The following is a 14,201-nucleotide window of genomic DNA, read 5'->3' as shown; positions in this document are numbered from 1 at the left end:
GCAGTACTGAGGGAGTGCCGCACTGTCGGAGGGGCAGTACTGAGGGAGCGCCGCACTGTCGGAGGGACAGTACTGAGGGAGCCCCGCACTGTTGGAGGGGCAGTACTGAGGGAGTGCCGCACTGTCGGAGGGGCAGTACTGAGGGAGTGCCGCACTGTCGGAGGGGCAGTACTGAGGGAGTGCCGCACTGTCGGAGGGGCAGTACTGAGGGAGTGCCGCACTGTCGGAGGGGCAGTACGGAGGGAGTGCCGCACTGTCGGAGGGGCCGTCTTTCGTATGAGACATTAAACCGAGGCTCCGTCTCTTCGGTGGATGTCAAAGATCCCGGGGCCAGTCTTTTGAAGGGCAGGGGGGAATTCTCCCCGGTGTCCTGGGGCCAATATTTATCCCTCGATCAACATCACAAAAAACATTATCCGGGGTCATTCTCACATCGCTGTTTGTGGGAGCTTGCTGTGCGCAAATTGGCCGCCCCGTTTCCCACAATACAACAGCGACCGCACTCCCCAAAAGTAATTCGTTGGCTGCCAAACGCTCTGAGACGTGCGGTGGTCATGCAAGGGGCTATACAAACGCAAGTCTTTGCAGTCACTTAACCTGCCTTCCGCGCTGCCTTTGACAATTCTTTGGTTTTGAACCGTTTTCCTCAACTCTTCTGCCCGCAGGACAACGTTCGGAATCAGTACATCGATTCAGCCATGGTGCATTGTCAGAAGGATGGAACTTGGAATAGCTCCTGGTATTCCTGCAGGCGTAAGTGAGACAGAGAAACAGAGAAATTTGCAGGGCTGAAGGGAGCCATGGAATCTCCTGGGAGAGGCAAAAAACCAGATAGAAACCCGGGCCAATTGAGGGAGAGAAAAAAAATCTGGGCAAGCGCGTGGCAGATGCAGTTTAATGTGGATAAATGTGAGGTTATCCACATTGGTGGCAAAAACAGGAAGGTAGATTATTATCTGAATGGTGACAGATTAGGAAAAGGGGAGGTACAATGAGACCTGGGGGTCAGGGTACATCAGTCATTGAAGGTTGGCCATGCAGGTACAGCAGGCGGTGAAGAAGGCAAATGGTATGTTGGCCTTCATAGCGAGGGGATTTGAGTACAGGAGCAGGGAGGCCTTACTGCAGTTATACAGGGCCTTGGTGAGGCCACACCTGGAGTATTGTGTTCAGTTTTGGTCTCCTAATCTGAGGAAGGACATTCTTGCTATTGAGGGAGTGCAGCGAAGGTTCACCAGACTGATTCCCGGGATGGCGGGACTGACATATGAGGAGAGACTGGATCGACTGGGCTTATATTCACTGGAGTTTAGAAGAATGAGAGGGGACCTCATAGAAACATATAAAATTCTGACGGGACGGGACAGGTTCGATGCGGGAAGAATGTTCCCGATGTTGGGGAAGTCCAGAACCAGGGACACAGTCTAAGGATAAGGGGTAGGCCATTTAGGACCGAGATGAGGAGAAACTTCTTCACCCAGAGAGTGGTGAACCTGTGGAATTCCCTGCCGCAGAGAGTTGTTGGGACCAGTTCATTGGATATATTCCAGAGGGAGTTAGATGTGGCCCTTATGGCTAAAGGGATCACGGGGTATGGAGAGAAAGCAGGAAAGGGGTACTGAGGGAATGATCAGCCATGATCTTATTGAATGGTGGTGCAGGCTCGAAGGGCCGAATGGCCCACTCCTGCACCTATTGTTTATGTTTCTATGTTTCTATCCACACTAGTCCAGGAGATCACCCTGGCCGTATTCGATTCCCTGCAGCACTGAACCATCGTATCTGCACCGGCCAACATGAGGCCATCCAGTCTGATCCCAAATTACCAGCTCTCGGTCCGTAACCCTGCAGGTTACGTCACTGCTAGGGTCTGTCCAACCATCTCTGAAATGTGCTGAGGGTTTCTGTGTCCACCACAACTATCCCCTTGTCGTGCGGTTGGTTGGCGATGAATTGGTTACATTTGAGATCATCAGCCTTCGTTGCCCATCCATACTCGGCCCTCGAGAACGTGGGGCTGAGCTGCCTTCTTGAATCGCTGCAGTCCGTGTGGTAAAGGTGCTCGCACAGTGCTAACCTGGCCACATAATATATTAGCGTGGATGGAGGATTGGGCTAACTGGCAGAAAACAGAGAGTCGGGATAAATGGGTCATTGTCCGGTGGGCAACCAGTAACTAGTGGGGTACCGCAGGGATCAGTGCTGGGACCCCAGCTATTTACAATCTATATTAACCACTTGGAAGAAGGGACTGAGTGTAACGTAGACAAGTTTACTGACGATACAAAGATGGGAGGAAAAGCAATGTGTGAGGAGGACACAAAAAATCTGCAAAAGGACACAGACAGGCTCAGTGAGTGGGCAACAATTTGTCCGATGGAGTATAATGTTGGAAGTGTGAGGTCATGCACTTTGGCAGAAAAAAATCAAAGAGCAAGTTATTATTTAAATGGAGAAAGATTGCAAAGTGCCGCAGTACAGCGGGACCTGGGGGAACTTGTACATGAAACACAAAAGGATAGTATGCAGGTACAGCAAGTGATCAGGAAGGCCAATGGTATCTTGGCCTTTATTGCAAAGGGGATGGAGTATAAAAGCAGGGAAGTCTTGCTCCAGTTACACAGGGTATTGGTGAGGCCACACCTGGAGTACTGCGTGTACAGTTCTGGTCTCCGTATTTACGAAAGGATATACTTTGCTTTGGAGGCAGTTCAGAGAAGGTTCACTCGGTTGATTCCGGGGATGAGGGGGTTGACTTATGAGGAAAGGTTGAGGAGGTTGGGCCTCTACTCATTGGAGTTCAGAAGAATGAGAGGTGATCTTATCGAAACGTATCAGATTATGAGGGGGCTTGACAAGGTGGATGCAGAGAGGATGTTCCCACTGATGGGGGAGACTAGAACTAGGGGGCATGGTCTTAGAATAAGGGGCCGCCCATTTAAAACTGAGATGAGGAGGAATTCCTTCTCTCAGAGGGTTGTAAATCTGTGGAACTCGCTGCCTCAGAGAGCTGTGGGAGCCGGGACATTGAATATATTTAAGACAGAGATAGACAGTTCCTGAACCGATAAGAGGGCGGGCAGGGAAGTGGAGCTGTGTCCATGATGGGATCAGCCATGATGGTATTAAATGGCGGAGCAGGCTCGAGGGGCCGAATGGCCCACTCCTGCTCCTATTTCTGATGTTCTGACGAAAGTGGCATCTCATGGCGTTCTCCACGTTCCCACTCCACTCTCTCCCTTTCACAGCTGTGGACTGTGGGAATCCCATGGCGCTCAGGAACGGAAAGCGAAACGTTACCTCGACGGTTTACCAGTTCCTCAACACGTACAGCTGTGACGAACCGTACTACAAGCTGGAAGGAAACGGTGAGCTCCCCACTGGTTACGAGAGTGGGAATAAACGGGTCATTTTTAGGGGCGGCGACAAGTGGGAGTACCACAGGGATCAGTGCTGGGGCCCCAGCTATTCACAATGTATATTCACAATGTAAAAACAGAGAGACAGACTATTATCTGAATGGTGACAGATTAGGAAAAGGGGAGGTGCAACGAGACCTGGGGGTCATGGTACATCAGTCATTGAAGGTTGGCCATGCAGGTACAGCAGGCGGTGAAGAAGGCAAATGGTATGTTGGCCTTCATAGCGAGGGGATTTGAGTACAGGGGCAGGGAGGTGTTGCTACAGTTGTACAGGGCCTTGGTGAGGCCACACCTGGAGTATTGTGTACAGTTTTGGTCTCCTAACTTGAGGAAGGACATTCTTGCTATTGAGGGAGTGCAGCGAAGGTTCACCAGACTGATTCCCGGGATGGTGGGACTGACATATCAAGAAAGACTGGATCAACTGAGCTTGTATTCACTGGAGTTCAGAAGAATGAGAGGGGACCTCATAGAAACATATAAAATTCTGACGGGTTTGGACAGGTTAGATGCAGGAAGAATGTTCCCAATGTTGGGGAAGTCCAGAACCAGGGGACACAGTCTGAGGATAAGGGGTAAGCCATTTAGGACCGAGATGAGGAGAAACTTCTTCACCCAGAGAGTGGTGAACCTGTGGAATTCTCTACCACAGAAAGTTGTTGAGGCCAATTCACTAAATATTTTCAAAAAGGAGTTAGATGAAGTCCTTACTACTCGGGGGATCAAGGGGTATGGTGAGAAAGCAGGAATGGGGTACTGAAGTTGCATGTTCAGCCATGAACTCATTGAATGGTGGTGCAGGCTCGAAGGGCCGAATGGCCTACTCCTGAACCTATTGTCAGTGTTTCTATGTTTCTCGAACTGATTTGGATGAGGGAACCCAGTGTAATATTTCCAAGTTTGCCGACGACACAAAACGAGGCGAGATTGTGAGCTGTGAGGAGGATGCAGAGACACTGCAAGGCGATTGAGATCGGCTGAGTGAGTGGGCAAACACATGGCCAATGCAGTTTAGCGTGGGTAAATGTGAAGTGATCCACTTTGGCAGGAAAAACACAAGGACAAAGTGTTATTGAAAGGGCGACGGCTCGGGAAGTGTGGAGGTACAGAGGGACCTGGGTGTCCTTGTACACCAGTCAGTGAAAACAAACCTGGTGCAGCAGACAGTTAGGGAAGGCCAATGGTATGTTGGCCTTCATTGCGAGAGGCTTTGTGTACAGCAGCAAGGAGGTCTTACTCCAGTTACACAGGGCCTTAGTGAGACCACACCTGGAGTATTGTGAGCAGTTCTGGTCTCCTTACCTAAGGAAGGATATACTTGCCACAGAGGGAGTGCAGCGAAGGTTCACCAGACTGATTCCTGGGAGGGCAGGACTGTGGTACGAGGAGAGATTGGGTGGACTGGGCCTGTATTCACTGGAGTTTAGAACAATGAGAGGGGATCTCATTGAAAGGTATAACATTCTGACGGGGTTGGACAGACTGGATGTGGGGAGGGTGTTTCCCCGGGGCTGGGAAGTCTAGAACAAGGGGTCACAGTCTCAGGATACGGGGTAGGATATTTAGGAGGAGATGAGGAGAAATGTTTTCACTCAGAGGGTGGTGAACCTGTGGAATTCTCCACCACAGAAGGCTGTGGGGGCCAAGTCACTGAATATATTTAAGAGGGAGATAGATAGATTTCTAGACACAAAAGGCATCAAGGGGTCTGGGGAGAAAGCGGGAATATGGTGTTGGGATAGAGGATCAGCCCATGATCATATCGAATGGCGGTGCAGGCTCGAGGGGCCGAATGGCCGACTCCTGCACCTATTTTCTATGTTTCGATGATCTCTCGAACTGATAACTCTCTCCCTCCATGCATTTTGTCCCCACCAGCAATCTTCGAATGTGCGGCAACAGCTGATTGGGTTGCTGTTGGGACCAGCGATGGAACCTTACCGAATTGCAAGCCAGGTAAATGTTTGCCACGGGCCTGATAAGCTATTGACAATCTATATTAACCACTTGGAAGAAGGGACTGAGTGTAACGTAGACAAGTTTACTGACGATACAAAGATGGGAGGAAAAGCAATGTGTGAGGAGGTCACAAAACACCTGCAAAAGGACACAGACAGGCTCAGTGAGTGGGACAAATTTGTCAGATGGAGTATAATGTGGGAAAGTGTGAGGTCATGCACTTTGGCAGAAAAAAAATCAAAGAGCAAGTTGTTATTTAAATGGAGAAAGATTGCAAAGTGCCGCAGTACAGCGGGACCTGGGGGTTACTTGTACATGAAACACGAAAGGTTAGTATGCAGGTACAGCAAGTGATCAGGAAGGGCCAATGGTATCTGGGCCTTTATTGCAAAGGGGATGGAGTATAAAAGCAGGGAAGTCTTGCTCCAGTTACACAGGGTATTGGTGAGGCCACACCTGGAGTACTGCGTGCACAGTTCTGCTCTCCGTATTTACGAAAGGACGTACTTTGCTTTGGAGGCAGTTCAGAGAAGGTTCACTCGGTTGATTCCGGGGATGAGGGGGTTGACTTATGAGGAAAGGTTGAGGAGGTTGGGCCTCTACTCATTGGAGTTCAGAAGAATGAGAGGTGATCTTATCGAAACGTATCAGATTATGAGGGGGGGGCTCGACAAGGTGGATGCAGAGAGGATGTTCCCACTGATGGGGGAGACTAGAACTAGGGGGCATGGTCTTAGAATAAGGGGCCGCCCATTTAAAACTGAGATGAGGAGGAATTCCTTCTCTCGGAGGGTTGTAAATCTGTGGAACTCGCTGCCTCAGAGAGCTGTGGGAGCCGGGACATTGAATATATTTAAGACAGAGATAGACAGTTCCTGAACCGATAAGGGGATAAGGGGGCGGGCAGGGAAGTGGAGCTGTGTCCATGATCGGATCAGCCATGATGGTATTAAATGGCGGAGCAGGGCTCGAGGGGCCGAATGGCCCACTCCTGCTCCTATTTCTTACGATAAGCAGAATCGCGTAGAATCGTAGCTACGATAGGGGACGGAATGTTCCGGGGGGGGTGGGGGAATGGAACCTACGAAAGTACCTGCCGGCCCCGGGGGGGAATCGGGGAACGTGGTCGGAGGCCGAGATTTGCCGCGGAACCCACGGGGAGATCACGTGGGGTCAGGTCCACCAATCACTACGCAGCCTTCTCACTGATAAAAGCGGGTGCTTGGTGGTCGGTTTCGAGGGGGGTTTGAGGGAGGAGGGGGTTTCTTTACGCAGAGGGTTGTGGGGGTTCTGGAACTCGCTGCCTGGAAGAGTGGTGGATTCAGAAACCCTCGGCACTTTTACGAGATGGTTGGACGGACACTTGAAGTGCAGTGACCTGCAGGGTTACGGACCTCGAGCTGGTCATTGGGGTCAGACTGGGTGACCTTTCGTTGGACGGAGCAGATATAACGGTAAGTACAGCAGGGAATCGAATACGGCCAGGGGGTGACCTCCTGGACCAGTGTTGATCGCCTGGATGGGTCGGAGAGGAATTTTCCCAGATTTCTTTCTCTCCCCAAATGGGCCTGGGTTTCTATCTGGTTTTTGCCTCTCCCAGGAGATCCCGTGACTGCGGTTGGGGTGGAGTGTAGAATGTTTCAGTGTGAGGGGTGTCGCAGTTGAGTGTGGGGCGGACTGGTTGGGCCGGGTGCTCTTTGCCTTTCCGTCATTGTTCGTGGGTTTATGTGTAACCTTCAGGGCTTCTGACCCAGGGCCCTGCGGCTCTTTGTCGGCCGGTGCAGGACACGATGGGCCGGAATGGTCTCCTTCTGTGCTGTAAACTTCTCTGTCTGTACGGGTTCCTGTTACTATAAGAACATAACATAAGAACATAAGAATTAGGAACAGGAGTAGGCCATCTAGCCCCTCGAGCCTGCTCCGCCATTCAACAAGATCATGGCTGATCTGGCCGTGGACTCAGCTCCACTTACCCGCCCGCTCCCCGTAACCCTTAATTCCCTTATTGGTTAAACATCTATCTATCTGTGACTTGAATACATTCAATGAGCTAGCCTCAACTGCTTCCTTGGGCAGAGAATTCCACAGATTCACAACCCTCTGGGAGAAGAAATTCCTTCTCAACTGGGTTTTAAATTGTCTCCCCCGTATTTTGAGGCTGTGCCCCCTAGTTCTAGTCTCCACGACCAGTGGAAACAACCTCTCTGCCTCTATCTTGTCTATCCCTTTCATTATTTTAAATATTTCTATAAGATCACCCCTCATCCTTCTGAACTCCAACGAGTAAAGACCCAGTCTACTCAATCTATCATCATAAGGTAACCCCCTCATCTCCGGAATCAGCCGAGTGAATCGTCTCTGTACCCCCTCCAAAGCTAGTATATCCTTCCTTAAGTAAGGTGACCAAAACTGCACGCAGTACTCCAGGTGCGGCCTCACCAATACCCTGTACAGTTGCAGCAGGACCTCCCTGCTTTTGTACTCCATCCCTCTCGCAATGAAGGCCAACATCCCATTCACCTTCCTGATTACCTGCTGCACCTGCAAACTAACCTTTTGGGATCCATGCACAAGGACCCCCAGGTCCCTCTGCACCGCAGCATGTTGTAATTTCTCCCCATTCAAATAATATTCCCTTTTACTGTTTTTTCCCCCAAGGTGGATGACCTCACACTTTCCGACATTGTACTCCATCTGCCAAACCTTAGCCCATTCGCTTAACCTATCCAAATCTCTTTGCAGCCTCTCTGTGTCCTCTACACAACCCGCTTTCCCACTAATCTTTGTGTCGTCTGCAAATTTTGTTACACTGCACTCTGTCCCCTCTTCCAGGTCATCTATGTATATTGTAAACAGTTGTGGTCCCAGCACCGATCCCTGTGGCACACCACTAACCACCGATTTCCAACCCGAAAAGGACCCATTTATCCCGACTCTCTGCTTTCTGTTCGCCAGCCAATTCTCGATCCATGCTGATACGTTTCCTCTGACTCCGCGTACCTTTATCTTCTGCAGTAACCTTTTGTGTGGCACCTTATCGAATGCCTTTTGGAAATCTAAATACACCACATCCATCGGTACACCTCTATCCACCATGCTCGTTATATCCTCAAAGAATTCCAGTAAATTAGTTAAACAATAAGTCTATCAATGAGAATAACCCCCAAAAGCACCCAAACGCAGCGTAATCAATAAATAAATGACCTCACCGATTTAAATTTAGTCGACATGCTTAAGAAAACTATTTTTTTGGGGGGGTTGGGTGAGTTTTTTTACCGTGTTTTAATCAGGTTATAAACGTCATTATCACACGCAGTCCCTCGGAATCGAGGGAAGACTTGCTCCCACTCTAAAAGCGATTCCTCGGGTGGCTGAACGGTCCAATACGAGAGACACAGACACTGTCTCAGGTGGGGCAGATAGACGTTGAGGGAAGGGGAGGGTGGGACAGATAGACGTTGAGGGAAGGGGAGGGAGGGACAGATAGACGTTGAGGGAAGGGGAGGGTGGGACAGATAGACGTTGAGGGAAGGGGAGGGTGGGACAGATAAACGTTGAGGGAAGGGGAGGGAATAGAGCCCTCTGTGGCTCGGTGACAATTTTTTGTCCAAAGGCATTCCTGTGAAGAATCTTGGGATGTTTCACAACGATAAGGGCGCAAAAAAATACAAATTTTTGTTGTTGTTAAGTAAACATGGGCTGAGGTCACTCAGAGTTTAATTGCTGTTCAGTAAACACTGGCGCGGGTAAAGCAGAGATTAATTGCTGTTAAGTAAACATGGGCTGAGGTCAATCAGAGATTAAGTGCTGTTCAGTAAACACGGGCGCAGGTAAAGCAGAGTTTAATTGCTGTTAAGTAAACATGGGCTGAGGTCAATTGGTGTTTAATTGCTGTTCAGTAAACACGGGCGCAGGTCAATCAGAGTTACATAGAAACATTGAAAATAGGTGCAGGAGTAGGCCATTCAATGAGTTCATGGCAGAACTTGCAACTTCAGTACCCCATTCCTGCTTTCTCGCCATACCCCCTGATCCCTTCAGCCGTAAGGGCCACATCTAACTCCCTTTTGAATATATTTAGTGAATTGGCCTCAACAACTTTCTGTGGTAGAGAATTCCACAGGTTCACCACTCTCTGGGTGAAGAAGTTTCTCCTCATCTCGGTCCTAAATGGCTTACCCCTTATCCTTAGACTGTGACCCCTGGTTCTGGACTTCCCCACATCGGGAACATTCTTCCTGCATCTAACCTGTCTAACCCCGTCAGAATTTTAAACTTTTCTATGAGATCCCCTCTCATTCTTCTGAACTCCAGTGAATACAAGCCCAGTTGATCCAGTCTTTCTTGATAGGTCAGTCCCGCCATCCCGGGAATCAGTCTGGTGAACCTTCGCTGCACTCCCTCAATAGCAAGAATGTCCTTCCTCAGGTTAGGAGACCAAAACTGTACACAATACTCCAGGTGTGGCCTCACCAAGGCCCTGTACAACTGTAGCAACACCTCCCTGCCCCTGTACTCAAATTGCTGTTCAGTAAATTCTGCCGCAGGTCAATCAGAGTTTAATTGCTGTTAAGCAAACACGGGCGCAGGTCAATCAAAGTTTAATTGCTGTTACGCAAACACGGGCGCAGGTTAATCAGAGTTTAATTGCTGTTACGCAAACACGGGCGCAGGTCAATCAAAGTTTAATTGCTGTTACGCAAACACGGGCGCAGGTCAATCAGAGTTTAATTGCTGTTACGCAAACACGGGCGCAGGTCAATCAGAGTTTAATTGCTGTTACGCAAACACGCGTGTTGGTCAATCGGAGTTTAATTGCTGTTACGCAAACACGGGCGCAGGTCAATCAGAGTTTAATTGCTGTTACGCAAACACGCGCGTTGGTCAATCGGAGTTTAATTGCTGTTCAGTAAGCACGGGCGCAGGTCAATCAGAGTTTAATTGCTGTCACGCAAACACGGGCGTAGGTCAATCAGAGTTTAATTGCTGTTAATTAAACACGGGCGCAGGTCAATCAGAGTTTAATTGCTGTCACGCAAACATGTGTGTAGGTCAATTAGAGTTTAATTGCTGTTAATTAAACACGGGCGCAGGTCAATTAGAGTTGAATTGACCCGCGGAACGGCTGGCTAGTTTGGCGACGCCGTATTGATCAGCCGCTCACCAGCAGTTGTGTTTTTTTTGTTAACCACCTAACATTCCCGTGGGGGACGCCTGGGGACATTGTGGGCGCTGTGCAAATACGAAGTTGTTGTTGACTTTTCCGCCTTTTCCGCAGTGTGCGGGCGCACGGCCATCTCCGACGACACGGGGCGTGTCTTCGGCGGCAAGCCGGCGCGGCTGGGGTACTTTCCCTGGCAGGTGCGGCTGCGTACGTACGACGGGAAGGTGGGCGGAGGGGCGCTGGTGTCCGACGGATGGATCCTGACGGCGGCCCACCTCTTCGACGGCTCGCGGCAAACCACGGTTCACGGCGGCATCGTCAACTTGCAGGGCCTGTCGCCGGAGAAGGCCTTGCCCGTGGAGGACGCCTTCCTGCACCCGAACTACAGGCCACAGGCCGACGGCAGCGAGCCCAACTTCGAGCACGATGTGGCGTTGGTCAAGTTGCGGGCGAGGGCCAAGCTGGGCGCCAACCTGTCTCCTGTCTGCCTGCCCGCCGCCGGTGAAACCAGCCCGCTGCGGGCGGGGAGACTGGGCTACATCACCGGGTGGGGCAAGACAGAGGTGCGCGACCGGCCCATCTTCCTGCAGTACGCCGAGGTGCCCGTGGTGGGCATGGACAAGTGCAGAGGCCTGGACTACCGGGGAAAGAGGCCAAGGTTCACGGACAACATGGTCTGCGCCGGTCAGCCAGGCACCGACTCCTGCCAGGGCGACAGCGGGGGGCCCTTCGTCTTGCGGGACCTCCGCCACCCCAGCCGCCACGTGGTGAGGGGCATCGTGTCCTTCGGGCCCCAGCAGTGCGGCAGCTACGGGGTGTACACCCACGTGGGCCGGTACCTGGCCTGGATTGTGAAGACCATGCGGGAACACGGGAGCTGGGAGGACGAGGAGACACGCGCGTAACGGCGGCTCGATCCATGGCGGTGTTGTTCCTCCTGCAATAAAATGTCATTCCGTGGGCCTTGCAGTTGTCCCGTTCCTCGTCGCCAAATGTGATATGTTCTCTGCGACATCACAGACACACACACACACACACACACTTACAACATGGCTCTGGACACAGGAACTTGTCAGGTGACCTCGTCGCCCGATGCCTTTATTGGACAAACAATTAGCAGTGGCTGCTAAGTAACCACGGGCACAGGTCAATCAGAGGTTAATTGCTGTTGAGCCAACACGGGCTTCGGTCAAATAGTGTTTAATTGCTGTTAAGTAAACTCAGGCTCAGGTGAACTAGAGTTTAATTGTTAAGTAAACACGGGCGCAGGTCAATCAGAGTTTAATTGCTGTCACGCAAACAGGGGCGCAGGTCAATCAGAGTTTAATTGCTGTCACGCAAACAGGGGCGCAGGTCAATCAGAGTTTAATTGCTGTCACGCAAACACGGGTGCAGGCCAATCAGAGTTTAATTGCTGTCACGCAAACACGGGCGCAGGTCAATCAGAGTTTAATTGCTGTCACGCAAACGGGCACAGGTCAATCAGAGTTTAATTGCTGTCACGCAAACACGGGCGCAGGTCAATCAGAGTTTAATTGCTGTCACGCAAACGGGCGCAGGTCAATCAGAGTTTAATTGCTGTTAAGCAAACACGGGCTTCGGTCAATCAGAGTTTAATTGCTGTTAAGCAAACATGGGTGCAGGTCCAGATGAGAGAGATGAGGTCATGCATCCACGCCCAACAGCGCCTCTCCGCCATACTTTAAAGCCTCAGCAGGGATTTTGTCCGTACCTATAGTCTTGTTATTCCTTGACACTGTCAGCCGCGAGGGTCGAAGGAACGTCCTCCTCTGTTTCGGATACCCCCCAACAGTTTGTCAACATCCTTCGCTTGCTCCACGACGACAAGCAGGGCGTGGTCCTTACCGACGGATCCATCACGGACCCAATCCACATCCGGACCGGGGTCAAACAGGGCCGCGTCATCGCTCCCAACCCTCTTCTCAATCTTCCCTCGCAGCCGTGCTCCACCTCACAGCCGACAAGCTCCCCGCTGGAGCGGAACTAAACCACAGAACCGGTGGGTTTGCTGTTTAACTTGCGAGTGCAGGTCCATCCGAGTTTAATTGCTGTCACGCAAACACGGGCGCAGGTCAATCAGAGTTTAATTGCTGTCACGCAAACACGGGCACGGGTCAATCAGAGTTTAATTGCTGTTACGCGAACACGGGCGCAGGTCAATCAGAGTTTAATTGCTGTTACGCAAACACGGGCGCAGGTCAATCAGAGTTTAATTGCTGTTAAGCAAACACGGGCTTAGGTCAATTAGTGTTTAATTGCTGTTAAGCAAACACCGGCTTAGGTCAATCAGAGTTTAATTGTTGTTAAGCAAACAGTGACTCAGGTCAATCAGAGTTTAATTGCTGTTCAGGAAACACAGGCTTAGGTCAATCAGAGTTTAATTGCTGTTAAGCAAACACGGGCTTAGGTCAATCAAAGTTTAATTGCTGTTCAGCAAACACGGGCTTAGGTCAATTAGTGCTTAATTGCTGTTAATCAAACATGAGCTTAGGTCAATTAGTGTTTAATTGCTGTTAATCAAACAAGGGCTTAGGTCAATCAGAGTTTCATTGCTGCTAAGCAAACACGGGCGCAGGTCAATCAGAGTTTAATTGCTGTTAATCAAACACGGGCTTAGGTCAATTAGTGTTTAATTGCTGTTAAGCAAACACGTGCTTAGGTCAATCAGAGTTTAATTGCTGTTAAGCAAACAGTGACTCAGGTCAATCAGAGTTTAATTGCTGTTAAGCAAACACGGGCTTAGGTCAATCAGAGTTTCATTTCTGTTACGCGAACACGGGCACAGGTCAATCAGAGTTTAATTGCTGTTAATCAAACACGGGCTTAGGTCAATTAGTGTTTAATTGCTGTTAAGCAAACATGTGCTTAGGTCAATCAGAGTTTAATTGCTGTTAAGCAAACAGTGACTCAGGTCAATCAGAGTTTAATTGCTGTTAAGCAAACACGGGCTTAGGTCAATCAGAGTTTCATTTCTGTTACGCGAACACGGGCACAGGTCAATCAGAGTTTAATTGCTGTTAAGCAAACACGGGCTTTGGTCAATTAGTGTTTAATTGCTGTTAATCAAACACGGGCTTAGGTCAATTAGTGTTTAATTGCTGTTAAGCAAACACGGGCTTAGGTCAATCAGAGTTTAATTGCTGTTAAGCAAACACAGGCTTATGTCAATCAGAGTTTAATTGCTGTTGAGCAAACACGGGCTTAGGTCAATCAAAGTTTAATTGCTGTTAAGCAAACACGGGCTTAGGTCAATTCGTGTTTAATTGCTGTTAATCAAACAAGGGCTCAGGTCAATCAGAGTTTAATTGCTGTTAAGCAAACACGGGCTTAGGTCAATTCGTGTTTAATTGCTGTTAATCAAACACGGGCTTAGGTCAATTAGTGTTTAATTGCTGTTAATCAAATAAGGGCTTAGGTCAATCAGAGTTTAATTGCTGTTAAGGAAACACAGGCTCAGGTCAATCAGAGTTTAATTGCTGTTAAACAAACACGGGCTTAGGTCAATTAGTGTTGAATTGCTGTTAAGCAAACACGCGCTCAGGTCAATCAGAGTTGAATTGCTGTTCAGTAAACATGGGTGCATGTTTCTGCACGCTCTCGGCGACGAGACTCGAGGTGCTCAGCGCCCTCCCGGA

General features: G+C 49.8%; 1 protein-coding gene across 1 annotated transcript in view; it reads left to right on the top strand.

Moving 5' to 3' along the window:
- Window positions 1-11,499, top strand: part of LOC139242643 (complement C1s subcomponent-like) — a 46,397-nt gene extending 34,898 nt beyond the window's left edge. Inside the window, exons 8-11 of the mRNA XM_070870447.1 lie at window positions 666-753; window positions 3,249-3,368; window positions 5,301-5,378; window positions 10,660-11,499. Of these exons, the coding sequence (XP_070726548.1) occupies window positions 666-753; window positions 3,249-3,368; window positions 5,301-5,378; window positions 10,660-11,450 (1,077 nt within the window). The 3' untranslated portion in view covers window positions 11,451-11,499. The remainder of the gene's footprint in view (window positions 1-665; window positions 754-3,248; window positions 3,369-5,300; window positions 5,379-10,659) is intronic.
- Window positions 11,500-14,201: the final 2,702 nt, after the last annotated feature.

Source organism: Pristiophorus japonicus, unplaced genomic scaffold (assembly GCF_044704955.1).
Source record: "Pristiophorus japonicus isolate sPriJap1 unplaced genomic scaffold, sPriJap1.hap1 HAP1_SCAFFOLD_1406, whole genome shotgun sequence".
Lineage (NCBI taxonomy): Eukaryota > Metazoa > Chordata > Chondrichthyes > Pristiophoridae > Pristiophorus > Pristiophorus japonicus.
Note: the sequence above shows the minus strand (reverse complement) of the source record. Positions and strands in the feature narration are given on the sequence as shown.